Genomic DNA, 16,867 nt, shown 5'->3' on the forward strand with positions numbered 1-16,867 from the left:
GGGGCAGATTTCCTACCTTCTAAGTATAAAACTGTCAGTGTCTTTGTGACTAATGAAAATGCAATTCTGCCAGGCCTCGATACAGAACAGATGTTGAGGTTTAGCTCAAAGTCAAAAGTCAAGATTGCAAGTTTTGAGGTTGAGTAAACTAAGAAACAAAAGCCTCCCAATCTTTTTTCACATCCACATTTTTTTTTATTGTTTTTTCATATCCTGGTTGCACACACAAAAAATGGACTGTCAATGAACAGTGAGCATTTGATGTCATAAAAGTCCAAATGTTGCATTGAGTTGTTAGAGATTGCACAGCAGTAGCTCATCTCAACACCTCTCATCAAACACAGTTAAACGTATAATTTGCTGGAGCAAAGCTTTCAGTCAACCTAATCCTTCTCTTTGCACTACATGGTATTGTTATTGCCTGTTTTTCTGTGGACATGCTGAATTAATCTACTTTTTTCGTCATACACAAAGTTATAGTATTCAAAATATAAAACGCCACATTCCGATGAATTTCACAAGTTTTAATTAAGTATAACGGCCCCATTTCCAGAAATGGGCTTAAAATGTCCACAAAAAAATATTCTGAGGAGAAGCAAATGGGCAACGGAACATATGATACCAATAACAGACATTACAAAGCGTTAATATGAGATTATCATTACACTGAACTGAAGCTGTCCATTATAAATTACAACAATCTGGTTATCATTCATTCCTGCATTCAACAAAATAATACAAAAAGAAAAACAGGTGGAAGTTAAAAGCCACACAGAACTCCTGATTTCACTTGTTTTTCCCACTTAAAAATCTTAGAAAAACAAGGATGTGATATGTCCACCTGAGTTTGGGTGAGATTAACTACCCCGCACCCTATAGCTCCTCTCGCTGTCTCTCAGTAACAAAGCATCCTCACAGCACTGACCGTCTATGGCGTTGGGTTGGGTTTACCAAAACTGGGTTAATGGGTAAAATATTTTTCTTCCTACACCTGCAACTAATATGTATATTGTTCCACACTTTCCTGTTAAAAGTGAGCATTTGTGTCTGTTTTTTCATTGAAGCATCTCTTCAGTATCGACTCCTTCTGTTTTCTCATATTGACCCTTGAAGCTCAAGTTATCTCTTAAGGTCTTGAGGGCTTTGAATGTATTTAAATTCAGATTGGAGGGAGACAAAGAACAGTTTCCCTTCAGTCTTAAATGACAGCTCTGAAGCCTAGTCTTTTTTTAGATACCATGGTCTGAACAGAAAGGTGGTTTTATTTTGGCAGAACGGCATAGCTTCAATCATACATTCCACAATAACTATGATGAGCTTTTAAGGGTTGTGAAAAATAGCACACTGTTCTGTGTGTTTGTTGTAGTTATAAACACAAACACCCTGTATAAAACAGAAATAGAACAAATGAAAAAAAAAAATAAAGTTGGAGAAAACCCCATACTCATTCTGGGAAACCCAATCCAACCTGCCGTTCTCTACAGCTAACAGGAAAACTAAAACGGCTGAGACGGCCATAATACATGTTAGCTAGTTGCTAATGCTCAGTGACACGCACACATATGTACTGTACAATGATGCAGATCAAATGCATTCTCAAATTGTATATACAAGAAGATTCCTTTTTACAGAGGAGATAGAGACAGAAGTCAAAGACAGGCTCGGTGGGAGATGAGGCACAATGTTCAACAGTTTTGTGTTTGTTTTTTTTCTCATGTTAACTTGCAGAAAAGCAAGTTTTAGGAAAATGTTTGAATATAGCTTTCATGTTATATTACAGCTGTTTTCCCTTTCAGCTCAAGATGTGGATAGACCAGTTCAGGAGTAGGGAACTTTTATGTATTCAGTTTCATTAGACATGCTGCACAGCCATTGCTTTTAAACATCTTAAACCTGCAAGCCTGAGGAGCAAATGACTTTACTTGAATTCATCTTTAAAAAATTACTTTAGTTTAATCTCCCGAGCTTCCAGGTCCCACACCACCTCAATCAGAAGGAAGTTAGACCGCAAGAAAGCTGCTGGGAAAAGAGTTAACAAGTAAATAAGTGGACACAAAATCCAGCAACATGCCAGTGCTGGACTCTGAATCAGTCCACTCTTCAAAAACATCTCTTCCAGAGCAAATATGAAGACAGATTATTGTTTTTCCTGTCTGCATAATGAACTTTGTATTTTATGATATTTCTGGGCATCAAACATGAACACCCTGCAGAAGCGTTTCAAGCAGAGCTGAAGCAGGGCTATCTACTGGCAACCAACACTTCTGTATTTGCAGCCTTAGCATTGCACGAGAACTCAATCAATACTGAGTGGTCTAGAGTTCAAAAACAAAAAAACTAACAAAAGAAACTTCCAGTGATTGTTGATGAATCAGTTGTGAGCTGATGCTTCCTCTTGAGTTGTAAGTGTGATCTGAATCATGGAGGAATATCAAGATACTCGGCAAGTGCCTGAGTCAGTTGTGTCTGTGCCATTAAGATCATGTAAATAAAAGGACACTAGAGTAAGAGCACACAACTATTTACAGCATGTACATCAACTTCAACTCCAAGCATCAGGGCCCGAATACAGAGAAATTCATTCTCAGAACAGACCTATTTACTAAATAAAACTACTTTCTTCATCTGCTCTTTCTCAACAGTCCTAACAGAGAGCCGAGAAAATGTACCGTGAATAACAATGCTGTTGGTAAAACTAAAAAGTTCTCCGGTCATTAGGATTTTAATAAATCTGATATTTAATAATGAATGAATATCTACCGAAAAAGTGATGAAAAAGCTTATTATTTTTAGTTTACTGAAACAGCTTTAAAATACAGTCTACTGGATGTTGCTCGTGGATGCTGCTGGTTAGAGGTACCCAACAATCATCGCAGTGGCATTTCAGTCCCCATTAAAAAAACAAAACTGGATTTTCGAAACTACCTAGAAGCGGCCAAATCTGGTATTTAACCCTCTGAATTCTGCAGCCAGACCCTTCAGCATTTCGTCATGTAGACGGACCCCGACTTCAACCCTGATGCCTTCACACATGTTGATACAAACAATCAAAAAAATCAGCAATAGTGAAAAATAAAAACAAATGGCATCGGTAACCCTGGACAACAAAAGAGAAAATGTGTATTAAAGTTAATACACAGTTTATTTAAATGCTTTTGATTAAAAAAAGGTTTTAAATTCAAAGATTGGGAGGAAGATTGAAACAAATGTTATGATAATGGAATGGCTGATGTTCTTTCCCATTTCTTAATGGGTTGACATGTACTAATTTACATTTATGTTTCTTTTAATTAAAGCACTCTGACAACAATAACCACTGTACAAGAGACAACCACAGGAGGGACGACACTGGCTGGTACTATTGTTAACGTGTCTCCAGCAGAAGACAGATCGAGATGAAAGACAAGCAGATTGTTTTCAACCTTTCATAAAAGTCAGCTATTGTCGTCTTGTGCTATTACTGTCAGCAGTTACAGAAACCAGGAGCTGAATTTAGAGGCTTCACTAAGATAATGACTTTGACTTGCAGATGTGAAACAACAGATGCAAGAGAAAAGAGACTCTCCATGGACAGGTTTAGACAGGAGATTACAGTGATAATGTCAGCAGATTAAATCAAAATCATCCTGAAACGTCTTTGGCTATAGCATTTGGCAATTCAACAAAGAAATAAATGCAGACATTGCTGAGGGATGAATTGCAATGCATCAGTCGGATGTGGAGACGAAGAAAGCACAGAGAGAGAAGAGGGTAACACAGAGGACATGACTGCATCCGCCTTTCCTCCGTCAAAACTCATGGATATAAACTCACACACATTCACACACACCAGTATCTCTCCAGAAGTCTCCACACATCCATCTCTGAGGATCGGACACAATCAAGTAAAAAGGTGTGTTTTAGTGCAAATGTAAAAATGGTTGTTTTTAAAAAGAACACAAAAAAATGGTCATGGTGTGTGAGAGTGAAGCCGGGCAGAAAGAAATAAAAAAAACTGTGTGCCAGGTCATTGGCCCTCACGACATGCAAGATCAAATAAAGAGAACAGGTTGCCAGTTTGTGCTTGTAATAATTCTCACCATTTCAAAATGTCTGCCAAGTTCATGCAAATTCTTGTGTCATGCCTGCATGTCTCCATGTTTGTGTCGCGCCTAAAGGCTGAAAAGATAAACCAGCTCTTATGTATTAGAAATACATGTGTGTGTATTAGTGTAGGGACTGAAATGCTGTGTGTGTGTGTGTGTGTGTGTGTGTGTGTGCGTGCTTGAGTTAAGTCTGTTTAAATGTCCATTTAAAAACCAGCTGATCACATGCAGATACTCATTTATGTGAGTGTGTGTACGCAGGGAGACAGACGCCAACGACCAGAGCTGCAAATAACAACAGCTGTGGGTTAATAGAGTTCTTACTGCCGTGTGCTTGTGTGTGTGTGTGTGTGTGTGTGTGTGTGTGTGTGTGTTTGTTTTTGTGTGTGGGCACCACTGAAGAAAGTTGTAAAGAAGAGAGAGTAGGAAGGTGGAGGAGGGAGATCTTCTACAGAGCTGATGTTGGATGGTTGAATTGTTTGGCTTTAAGAGGCTTCATATCTGGTCACCGGGCTGCTGTGGGTGTGTCCTGGGCCACGTGTTTCTCCAAACCCTAAGTGTTTGGTTCTTCTCTTGTCCGACAAAATCTGGATTCTCATGGTTCTCAGCTTCTTAATGGCTCTCGGTTGAGCTGGGCTGGTTTGGTTCTTGCGGTTTGGATGTGTCCAGGTTGGGAGTAAGTCAGTCGGGTCTGGTTCTGAAGTTGTGGCAGGAAGACAGTTGGTACTGCCTGGTTGGGCTGGCAGTGTGATTGGTTGATGTGTATTCAGTGGGTCATGCCAGAGTCTGTTTCAAGACTTTGGCCGCAGCAGTTATTATTGGCGGTCCTAGAACTCTTCAACTCTGCTTGATGTTCAACACTGAGATTTGTAGCAGATTTAAATGCTGATAATCCTCCACGACAATGTAAAGGAGGTTATTGTCATATACAGACTGCTGTCACATCTTACTGGTGCAACCGTGCCATCCAAACTAAAGTCTGGACTAACTCCTGTGGTCCTGGATAAATACAGTTGCTGCATGAAAACAGGAAACAGTTGAGCTCTGGTAGAACACAGATTTCTTCACCACATCAGTTTGCAGCGCCACCGTGATATGCCCACACAACCAAGACAAATAATTTCATTGTTTTCATTTCAAAGCAGTGCTCCAGCGCTGCTACCATGGGGTCCTGGGATTGTCTCGGTTGGGTTTATTGTGCAGACAAGAGGACTAAGTCTCAGGAACCACCAAGAATAGTTGATTAATGCAAGCTCTAATTCAGATGTTTGTGGATTCTGGTTTTGTTTCTGTTCAATGAGTTGCATCTGGTCTGGGTAAGTATAACTTTGTTGTTCTGGTTTAAGTCTGCTTGGTTAAGAATCTGGCTCTGGGTTAGAGGTTCAGTCAGTAGAGGTACAGGCCAAATGGGATATGGTTCTGGTTACTTGTTCAGTGGGAACTACTACTGGACTCTGGTCGGGCTTGACTGGCGGTCCGTGGAGCTCCATAGAGGGTCACTGATGCTATATGGTTATTCTGCATTACCTGCGGAAGAGGGGAAATACTGTGTGAGTTAGAATGCATTGCATAACCAATAAATGTATGGAATTGAAATATTTAGAAAAAAATAAACACAAACAAAATGAGTCATGGCTTTTGTTTCATAGACTGTTTCAAGAAAACTAATGCAAAGCAGTAAATTCCCCAAGTAAGACAGATTTTAGATCAAGTCATCGATCTTACTTCTGTCTGAATCTGACACGCCAGAAATAATCATGAAGTAAAGTATGCAGTCTCTTTTACACCCCACACAATTTCAATGAAAATCACCTCAGATATAATATATTATGTTCTATATATATTGTGGGCAAAATTCTGAAATATTGTACTTGAAATGGACACTTAACATTCTTGCAGGTTTGATCTCAAACTGATACTTGGCTAAATTTTTCTCAGCTTGTGATCTACAAGTTTGCGCTATTGTTGTAATATTATTGCAAAAATGGCAGCTCCAGAATTTCCATTTCGTGCATGCAAGGTTTCTGATATGGTTGCAATGAAAGATCACATAAAATGTGATCATGTAACTTCAGAGAGTGGTTGCAGAGATCTCTTATATGAGCCCTTCGCACAAACAAGGCACTCATGTTAACTACAGTTTTACACATACAAATCCCTCTTCTCACCTACAAATCCCTCCTTGCCCTGGCCTCACAGTACCTTTCTGACCTCCTCCACCCCATAACCCCGTCCCGGAATCTGCGGTCCTCAGACACGGGCTGTTAACCATTCCCCCCACCCGCCTGCGGACATTTGGGGAGAGAGCCTTCAGTGTGGCAGACCCCACCCTCTGAAACTCTCTCACTGTTGAGATCCGCGACGCAATACCCATTCACTTATTTAAAAAAACTGGTCAAAACCTTCCTTTTCAACAAGATCTACAATCAATAACAACTGTTACCCAGCTCGCTTTGCTTTCTTTTTTTGTACTTGTGTATATTTTCATTTTATTTGAGCTACCATGTAAAGCAACCTTGGTTTTCTTGAAAGGCGCTATATAAATCTGAGTTATCATTATTATTATTATTATTAATATTGCATGCTAATGCTAGCTAAAGCTACAGAGATTTGCTTCTGACCTCAAAGATCATCCTCTGCAGTCCAAAGCAGAAGGTGGAGCCGAAGGGGTTGGTGTTATTGGCTGATGAGGACCTGTAAAACACAAACATGTGATAATGTCAGATAGGACACATATCTGGATGATGTCCAAATTTCAACTTTGCCTAAAAAATGTTGCAGATTTAAGATGATTTCTTCCGACAAAAAAATGTAACATATAATCCCAAATTATATTCTATATATATGGAACAATGTAATCCATGTAAATGTAAGAGCATGTGTGTATACCTGTGGAGCACAACCGGTTTTTCCATCGGGTGACCCAGCAGCTCCTGAATCTGATCCCACTGACAGAGAAACAAAAGTTAGTAGTAGAAAAATACGTTTTCTTTGTCCGCTGTCGACACTCACTTGTTTGTTAGATCAAGAGACCTGCACAAAAAGATTGATTAGAAACATAACAACAGTGTGATTGTCTGAGCTTCCAGGTGATAGTACTGCTGTTTCTGATGGCAGCATACATTCAGACAGACCACTGTAGATCATTATACAATTTCTGATGTAAAGAGCAAATGCTATATCCTGTTTCAAGAAAAGATTAGTTAAATTATTGGATATTTTAAGAGGATCACAGTGATATCACAAGAGGTTTATGTAACTTCCTGTGCAGTAAGATAAGACGGCAACTGCTGCCTGAGTATAATATCATATAATCAAACTTTGATGACTCGAAACAAAAGATTTACAAGTAATGTGGAGACCAAGTATAAAAAATGAGTGATGCCAGAGAAAAGACCATGAGAAGTCAACAAAAACATACAGTCTGAAATGTTAAAGTTGGACTCATTCATAAAGACATCAGGCCTCAAGTCCTTCCTACTGCCAGCTTGCTAATTAAGAACAAACTGCTGACCTCTGACAAAATGTAAAGGCAGGTTCAGACCAAAGATTTGTGACGAGACAAGCGTCTTTTAGAACATCGCAGGGAAAGGCTGCAGCAGTGTGAATAAGAAAGAAAGTAGAGGATGACTTCATCAATGTGTTTGCAGAACAGCCCTGTCTGTTTGACATTAACACAACTGTATTAGTAGACTGGGTAGTATTTTTTGGTTTGTTTGTAAACAAACCATTCAATTTTTTAATTGCAGTCATGTTCTAAAGCAAAAACAAACATGTTCCCACCTCTGCATAAGTGGGAAATATTTGTTCTGAACTGGTTTAACAGTTTAATAAATCGTTTCTATGACTGACCTTGCTGTAGGTGGTTAAGATGCAGTCCTCTGTCTGAGAATCAGCTCCTTCTAAAAGTGAAGGGACGCAAAAACAAAGACAGAACATGCATTATATGAAATGTGTATCAAGCACCAACATCTTACCATTTATGCTGAGGCACACAGGGTTGATTCTTTGAAAGATTCAAGACCGAAAATTGTCTCACCTTTCTTAATGACCAGCGGAATCTTAAAGTCACATCGATGATATCTGTGATGAGAGAGGAAACTTAATCAAAATCACAGAAAATCAGACTAAAGACACAAGTGTTACAGAGTAAAAGGTATAAACTGAGAAATGAGGCCACATTTTATAAAATGATACCCATGATTAAGCGAGAGAGAACGTGTGTAAAGGTATGATACCTAATGAAAGGAAGAATGCTAGACAGAAAGATATTTACATATTGAAGTTATAATGTCCGGGGAAGTTGGTATGGAGGACAAACTTCTTGACCAGGTGTGTCGTAGAGTCAAACAGGATATCCTGAAAAATAAGAAAACACAATCTTGGACCCTGCTCTAGCGCCATATATTTGACCAAACCAGCTGCTACAGGCCTCTCTACTGCAAACAGTTTTGTGGTTAAATGCAGTTAGGGTCAGAGCTATGTTGTAGCTTCTCCTCTGAACTACATCACAACTAACAAGCTGGCTGTCCAACATTACAACTGTAATTCTAGAATCACCAAAACATGCACAAGTAAGTCTGTTATTTCCCTCCCCCATATTTCTCAAGAGGCACAATTACATGTTTGGTAACTCTCAGAATTGTAAATTAACTGTCTGAATAATACAACAAAATAATCAAAATCACAATTGTACACAACCTTTTACACAAAAACATAGGCTGGGCTGAGTTACATACCACTCCGAGGGTGAAGTAATTGAAGAAGTAGTCGTTACATTTTGAAGGAACCTGCTTGTGAGGTGATGGAGAGTGGATCTTCATCTAAAAAAGCAGGAACACAAAAATAAAAATATATATCTTAATTATTAATGCCACGACTGAGTATTTTAATATTCAGTAGACATGGAGAGATATTTGTGTTTATTTGAAGCCGTGTTTTTGGCTACACAATGAACTCAAGTCTGTGTGTCTGTCAGTGGTTTGGTGCTGTGATATTCTTTATATTGATTGTTGATTATGTCTTTTGCAAAACTGTCAGTGTTACCATTAGATTAACTTTTTAGTTTTAATTTAGTTTAAGACAGTTAGGAATAATGTTGCAGGTTGGTGCTTTATATAGTCACTTGGTTTGGTTTAGCCTAGGGGGGAATTGAGCGGGCGTGATAGAGGATAGTAGGCTTGGGCAGTATCACGGTATTATGGTCTAATACCAGGGTATTTAGAAATCCTGACGGTATGAATTTCAATACTGTCAAAAAGGGGCGTATTCCAGCGAACAATACGTCACCATTTACAGAAAGTTATATCGTAATTCCATTATAACTGTGCTTCATTCTTCTCCAACACGTTTGTTTACAAAACTACTTCAATCAGCCCTCCTTGCTTCTCTTCAGTTATTTATCCCCACACACCTTCACCGGTCTGATGAAACTGCACACAGCGGCTCTTTCTGTTTCTCTCTCCCTCCATGTGTCTGATCTGTAGACATTCATCGTGAGCTGTATATTTACAAAGCCGCTCAAATGACAAAACTCGCGCGTTTTGAGTTTTTCACCCGCAATCTCCTTTTGACAGCAGCGGCTGAGCCGCGTGTGAAGGAGGCTCGTCTTTAAAGATGCCGCGTGTAGAAACGATCAAAATAGACTAATTAGACAAACACCACACAGCTGCACTTAAAATGTTTTAAAACAGAATAAGTAGGTCCATATTTAAGAGAAGACGTCACCCCTCAATCAATGCTTTGGAAGGAGGGAAGTACCAGTGAACGTGTGTGTGGAGCATGTGTGGAGATAGGCTAGTGCTTCAGGTGTTGGAGAGAGAGTGCAGGGGGAGAGTGTCTAGTGAGTTAATAGATTGTGGATGACTATCTTTTTGACAGATAAAAAAAAAAAATGATAGAATTAGTCGCCAAACACACTTGGCTCTCACAGAGAGTTACAGCGGGAGCGCGTCCTGGAAACTTGACCCGGAGAGCGAAGAAAAATGGAGAGAGTTCAGCGACCAATTAAGCTGTTATTGTCGTGTGTGTGCGTCCTTGAGATCTGCAATCTCTTCCTCTGATGTGATGTCGTCTTTTTATTTATTTATTTATTATAACCTTTTATGGTCTTTCATTGCTTTTATTTTAATTTAATTATTTCATTTATTTTTCTCTTAATTTGCATTGCTTATTGCTCGAAATGCCTCTGTTCCTGTTTTGTCAATTTTTCTTCTTTTGAATACCCTCGGTTTGGCCTCATTGTTGAAAGTTCCTTAAATCTGTCTTGTATTCCGTAATCTTCCTGAGTTCCTGCCTCTGCTTTGTCTGTCAAAGCACTTTGTAAACATTCTGTTTTTAAAGGTGCTATATAAATAAAGTTATTATAAGTCTTATAATTGATGTTAACATTCATGCAATCCTGTGTTGTGTAGCAAGACATGTCCAAGTAATTGCACAACCATGTCATACACATGTGACAGCAACTTCCCCCTCCAACGAGCTCCTCCGCTCCATTTTCAGCACTGTTTTATTTTTAAGTACCGTCATATACCATATACCCCGGTTTTATGGCAAGAAGGTATTACGGTATGAAAAAATGGATACCGCCCAAGCCTAGAGGATAGTTAGGATGGGATGATGAGTGTTTAGTAAAGATACTTTAAGTAATTCTTACAACAAAAACAAGTGGACTATGAAGTAACATAGTTTTCCTACCTTGTCCTCAGACTTGTAGAAGACTTTATGTGGCGAGCCCAGAGCACCCAGCACATCCTGACAAGAGTCTCCAAAAAAGATGTTTCTTTCTATGGACCTCACTTTAGCATCAGCCATCACACCTGGACCACAACCTGCACTCACACATCAAAAAGAACAGGAAATTACTTATCTCCAGATTAATTACAAGAAAACAAAGTAAAAGAGCTGGTAGAAATATAAAAATGACTGTCTGGGAATGTGGACTTTACGATCCAACTAGATATAAATGTTCCAGCCAGGTACCTGCAACTAAATCTCTGGTTGTCCATGCTAGGGTTATGCAATCAATAAGGCTTATATCTTTATATAAATTAACCAAAAATTGTGACAAAATGTGAAATAGAAAATTCATGGTGGAAATGTCAAAAAAAGAAAAAACAAGAAAAAAAAGCCCATGTGAGTCAGAATGCAGAAAATAAGGATATATGAAGGAAACACTTATGAAACGTGTTGGCTGGCTCTAAAATCTTAGTTCACAGTAGTCAGAACAAATACAGACACAGAGACATATGTCACCTGCAGTGAGAAGGCGGAGTTTAAGCCCAAGAGGTCCTGCCTGGTCTCTCAGAACATCAACGCCGTCTGCGTATATGTTACCAAGGAAACAAGCCAACGGCATCACTGGAGCTCTGAGGAAAGAAAGAAGAGTGTGTATGTGTGTATATGTGTGTGTGTGTGTGTGTATGTGTTTGTCGCCCTAGCTTTCGAGGTTATGTTAAATGCATGTTAGTTTGTGGAAAGTTTACAGATTTCTGTTCAGTTTTGGTGTGTCTGCATTCATCTGCTTTATTTTCACTGTGTTTTAGGAAGATTGAGATGGAGATTAAACTTAAACTTATAACATTTTAAGCATTGTGCATCCTCAGGTAGAGTTATGATAGAGGTATGTCAACTCCAGATGTCAATGTTTTTGCATATGTGTGTATGTTACCTTGTTTCTTGCAGGTTGTTTCCAGTGTAGATGTGCATCCTCTTGACCATAGCCCCATGTGGAATCTGCAGGGAGGCCAAACCCATGGCAAAGTTAGGCTGCCAAGGCAAAACAACTGGGAGTAGTATAGGACTGATATAAACTGTGTTTGTGTGTGTACATTAATAGGCTCACATGTTAAGAAGACACTAAACAAGAAATAGATTTTCAAGTTGTCATAGATGAGATCATATTTGATTATCACTGTAAACTAAAAGGCCTCATAACACATTGACTGACCTAAATACCTCTGTTACAGATGGAAGACTCATACACAATCTTTTTACTTGTTGCTGACGTGATATTTTAATCCAACTTGGATCTCTGTTATGAAGCACATTTTAATCTGAAATGGCCCAGTACATAATCAAAATTTCATTGTGAGGATAGTTCATTTTTGTGTTGCTTTTTCTTGTACTTCCAGGTCCTTTCAGCAGCAGCAACAGAGATCCAAAATGACTGCAGATGAATCAATCTGATGTAAAATCAAGGTAAAAGCCTGCAGCCCTCCTTGTTTTCTTTTATGTTTCTCATTACGCTTTATCACTTTTATAAAAAGTCAGCGCAGCAGAATATCGACCACTTTTACAAAAAAGAGGCAAATATTATAACTCGCATTAGAAGCTGAAACTACCATCTTTGTGCCTGCACCATTTGTTTCTATTGTTTCAGTAACTCAAACAAAACTGTAAAGGAGACTTAACATGCAGCTCAGGGAGCACAAATTTAAAGGTTTAAAGAATAATTAATGCAGTTATCACATTACTAATATGTTGAAGCTGACAAATTATTTAAGCAAAAAGACACAATAAGCTGCCAAACCCTTGTCAATGGGTATGGAGTCAGCTGTAGGAGCAGTGCTCACAGAACCAAGCAGCAGAATAAAGCAGACAGCAGAGCAGCTGGTTCATGACATGCATCACCCAAGACATCCACAGCTGTACAGTACAGACAGCACAACAAAGCCAGAAAGGCAAAAAGCCCAACCTTTATATATTCTGAATGAACGTAGAAACAAACAGATTGCTAATTGTGTGTGAAATTATATTTCTATTGTCTTGAAAACATGACGTGTAATCTGCTTAGAATCTGATTTGTTTTGGAGAATTAGATCATGAACTCATGCTGCTCAAGTCCCTCAACTCCCTGCTGCAGTCAGATTGTTGCTGTTTACATAACACTGCAATGACTCTTTGACATCTGAACATTAAAACACAGAAATTTATACTTGATGCATTTTGTGATTTGTCAAAGAAACCCAAGAAAAGAATATTTTGTTCTCAAGTTTAAACAAGCAGCAATCCAATCCCATTCTCAGCATGCATTTGGTTTCCTTATTTAGTCATAAGTTAATATATATGAGGATGTGAAAACACCTTACTTAGAGGGATTTAGGAACATGCTCATAGGGCTTGCCCTCAGAATATCCATATGAAGGGTAATCACTATAATCACAAGGCCCTGCCCTGATTCCCCCAGGATTTGAAGAAACGACCACTCAGCCCACTCAGCCCAAACAGCTGACAAGCAGAACTGAAGGAAACATTCTCACCTCGTATTTTGGAGCTTCGTTCCATGAGTCCAGTTGGAAGGAGAAGGACAGGCCTCGAAAGTTGAGATGGAACAGCTGCTCTGCAGCATTGTAAACTGGAAGGAGAGAGTTTTGTGGAGGAAAATATTTCATAATAAAGAGGTTAGTAAAAAATAAATGTGGGTTATGTCTAAGAGCAAACATCCCTAATGTGTTTGTGATTTGTAAAGTACCTCCAGGGTGTGTAGCTCCAAATGACTGGTCTATTTGCTCTATTGTGGGGGCAATGGCCTGAGAGTTGAAATGGACTCCGCTGAAACATATACGCGGACACACACAGACACACACACACAGAGTTACATCGATTAACATTCATACAGATGCTTCTGCATTAGATGAGGAGCTTCTGCCAGAAATGTGTAATGGATTTCACTGAAAGTCAATTACACAGAGTTAAAGGAACACATTAACACAGGCAGATTCCATTACTGTGATGCATTTCACTAAGCAGATGCCTATTTGTGGCCTGTAGGTTAACACAGTCTCCATGGCAACATCAGATGTACAGTACACATGCACTGACCATTATAGAGATCTGTTTGTGGAATACAGCTCAATACGATGGCTGCTGAATGTCTAATATGGTTTGAATCATCTATACATCAGCTGTTATACATTTGTACTCACCAGTATTTCAACTTTACTTTGCTCAGGTCATACACTTCAATCACCTGTCACTCAGGAAGATGAAAACAGGTAGAGATACAGATGGTTAGTTAAATGTAATTGACAAGGCAGCACAGTCTGATATCTTTGAAACACACACAAAATAAACAATTGTCACCTTGAGTCTCTGATTTGTGGCATCAAACAGCAGTTTAATCCCATCCTGAGTCAAATTCAGTATGAGGTCATGGCTGAGTGGCGTCTGGAGGGGAGGCAAACAAACTAGTTAACAGAGAGGTGGAGAGTGGTGTGACCTCACGAACAGATAATAAGATAAGCAAACACCCAGGATCAGCTGTTTTTGAGTTAACTAAAGGGAAACAGGGCACAGATAAACACTGAGACATCCCATAGACTGTTTCATGTGACAGTGTAATTCAAATGGAGATTCAAGGTGCTTTGAAAACAAACTCTCTGACTGATTATATTTATAGCATTGAACTTGTGGGAAGATTCTAAAAATAGACTGACTGATATTTGATTTTTGAGGCTTTTTTTGCGTTCTTGAAAAAAAAAATATAACCCATGTTTTCATACACACATTACAAGATATTTTTGTCTTTTCAAAGAGTTGTGACCAAAATAAGTGCTGAGAGGGACACACTAAAAAAAAATAAAACATTACTGTGCACCCAGGTGGACAAACTATGTAATGACAAGACTATTGCTTAATAGAAATGGTGGGAATTCATTAAAACTGAACAGCCTGCATACACAGCATTATAGCTGTTATAAACTTATTTACAGAAATGTAATTACAAGTGTTGTAAAACTATAAATAAATAGGGTGTAATATAACTGGAATTACTGCTGCCTTACATGAAAGCCTCTTATAAAAAAGAAAAACTTGTAATAAGGAGATTCTTAAACAGGTTGATTAACAGTTTTGTTTGTTAAGGAGAATATAATAAACATAGACCATTAGTGTCTTACCTGTTCACTGTATAGCACCTGGACATTTTTGATGATGCGGCAGTGTTTTTGAAGAATAGAGATGGCCTGGGCCAACGGCATCCCTGAAAACACAGACACAAATGAAGAAAAGCATCTTCTTATAGAGCCGTTAACAGTTCACAATAGAATCAACATATAGGAAAACTATTTTAAGTGTGACTTTAGGCATTAATAAACGGCTTGTGTTCTCTCTTTCTCCTCTTCTCCTGCATATGTATGGTTTATGGTATGTTCTTTTTCTACTTTCAAGATTTGCTGTAAAACTCACCTAAGGCGAATTCCCATTGCTCATTTCCTAGTGATCTCTCAGGGACCACCTCAAGATCCAGCATTGGCAAGTAGTGGGGGGCAGCTCACCTCACCTCAAGACACAATGGGACCCTCTGAGGGACCCTTTCGTTTAGCCTGTCTCTCCCTGATCACAAGACTGTCTCACAATAGCTTCAGATGGCTACCTTAATTCATAACTTTATCTAAAGCTGCCAAATTCATGAGTGTGAGCATCAAACAGCTACTCAATCTATGGGTTACAGTAAAAATTTGGCCACTTTATTACATGTCATATGTTCTTGCAATTAACACGGCACCAGGGGAAAATGATAAAATGTGTTATAAAGTGACATCCACAACGCCACCTGAGGCTGAACACCTAAGCCTTAGAGATACATACGTTTTAAATAAGTTGAACAGTAACCCTCTAAAGGCTGACAGCTTGCACACAAACAAATTACGCAACCTGCCAACCTGAAACGTACAAGGCCAGCTATCAGTTAACCTCTTACTTGTTTGTGTGCTTAAAATCGATACGGACACAAAGAAAACAATGAATTCACTCGAATCAAAGTCAAGAGTTAACAAGCAGATAAGTCAAACTTGTTTAACAGCAAAATACGTTTTAAACGTCTTCAATTTCACTAGTGAATATAAACTTGTTCAGCGACAGTGCTGTGTCCTGTCTCCAACAGTACAACAGAGCACTTAATTAAGTGGCGGACAGCGACAAAATACACAGGCACGAAAATAATTTCTCCAACCCGACTTCTCTCACTGTTAGCTACTGTTATCTGTCACTGTCGGGCGGTTACGAAAGCATCAGAGCTTGACAACAAGACTGTTTCTTTGCGCTATGGGCTAACGTTAGCTGACGAGCTAGCTGCTCTCCGCGTAATGTTAACAAAGTATAAATATAAATAATGTATGAGCAGAAAAAAATGAATTCAGGACAAAGAAAATTAATCTTGCGGTTCAGACTGGCACGACACAAACAAAGAAAACACGCCAAGCCGTCGGCTGTGTTTGCTGTCTTTCTTCTTTTCACCGAAGGTTCAAGCTTAGAAGCTAGCTCTTCTTCGGCTAGTGCGTAAATTTAAAGTCCTCGCTGAGAGACGCTTTCCTCTTTACTCATGAGTTCTTCAGTCGGTAAATGCCCACAATGTCCCTGTCTTGGGTTTAATGTGCCTTCAATGTCAGGAGAAGATAAGAGCAACACAGTGTCCAAACAACAGCAACTTCAGGCATCAACAACAGTCAGCCAGGATCAGCTGATAATTCAACTTCCTGTGTTCAACAAACGTTCTAGGTGAACGTCATGACGTCATGGTCAGCTGACACAGTCGACCTAGAGCGGGATTTCTTATGAAATATTACCCAAATAGCAAATTAAAACAAAAGTATACGATGAAGGCTAAGAATGTGCGTTATTATTAAAGTAAAGTTTGTATTAACAGAAACCATATTTCCTCTGTTTTATTTAATGCAAGCTTTGGCTACAATTTTTTTTTTAATTATTTGTATTTAGCTTTCTTTTTATTTCACATAGCTTATTAGGAAATATGCCTTTATCTGAATAAATATGTCAGATGT

General features: G+C 38.9%; 1 protein-coding gene across 2 annotated transcripts; it reads right to left on the reverse strand.

Moving 5' to 3' along the window:
* Positions 1 to 186: 186 nt before the first annotated feature.
* Positions 187 to 15,770, reverse strand: phaf1 (phagosome assembly factor 1). 2 transcript variants are annotated; one of them, XM_069686634.1, is made up of 16 exons: positions 15,273 to 15,770; positions 14,984 to 15,066; positions 14,169 to 14,252; positions 14,012 to 14,055; positions 13,558 to 13,637; positions 13,346 to 13,440; positions 11,755 to 11,819; positions 11,340 to 11,452; positions 10,782 to 10,915; positions 8,825 to 8,908; positions 8,362 to 8,444; positions 8,125 to 8,168; positions 7,938 to 7,987; positions 6,975 to 7,033; positions 6,707 to 6,779; positions 187 to 5,612 (listed from the first exon to the last, which is right to left on the reverse strand). In XM_069686634.1, the coding sequence occupies exons 1-16, from the start codon at positions 15,334 to 15,336 to the stop codon at positions 5,517 to 5,519; spliced, it is 1,251 nt and encodes a 416-aa protein (XP_069542735.1). In that variant the 5' UTR covers positions 15,337 to 15,770; the 3' UTR covers positions 187 to 5,516. The 2 variants fall into 2 exon arrangements, with proteins under 2 accessions (XP_069542735.1, XP_069542734.1); XM_069686633.1 differs by having other exon boundaries at positions 11,755 to 11,852.
* Between the last annotated feature and the right edge of the window lie 1,097 nt (positions 15,771 to 16,867).

This window comes from Semicossyphus pulcher, unplaced genomic scaffold (genome assembly GCF_022749685.1).
Source record: "Semicossyphus pulcher isolate SPU_LCO1_2020_fin unplaced genomic scaffold, fSemPul1.0.p SCAF_8, whole genome shotgun sequence".
Taxonomy (NCBI): domain Eukaryota; kingdom Metazoa; phylum Chordata; class Actinopteri; order Labriformes; family Labridae; genus Semicossyphus; species Semicossyphus pulcher.

Bases quoted from the DNA above. Each gene is read 5' to 3' on its own strand.
- phaf1 (XM_069686633.1), bottom strand. From the start codon at position 15,336: ATGCTGGATCTTGAGGTGGTCCCTGAGAGATCACTAGGAAATGAGCAA. The intron at 15,067-15,272 runs GTGAGTTTTACA...CTGTGTTTTCAG, and splicing joins GCAATGGGAATTCGCCTTAG to GGATGCCGTTGGCCCAGGCC. The intron at 6,780-6,974 runs GTATACACACAT...TGTGTTTTACAG, and splicing joins AAACCGGTTGTGCTCCACAG to GTCCTCATCAGCCAATAACA.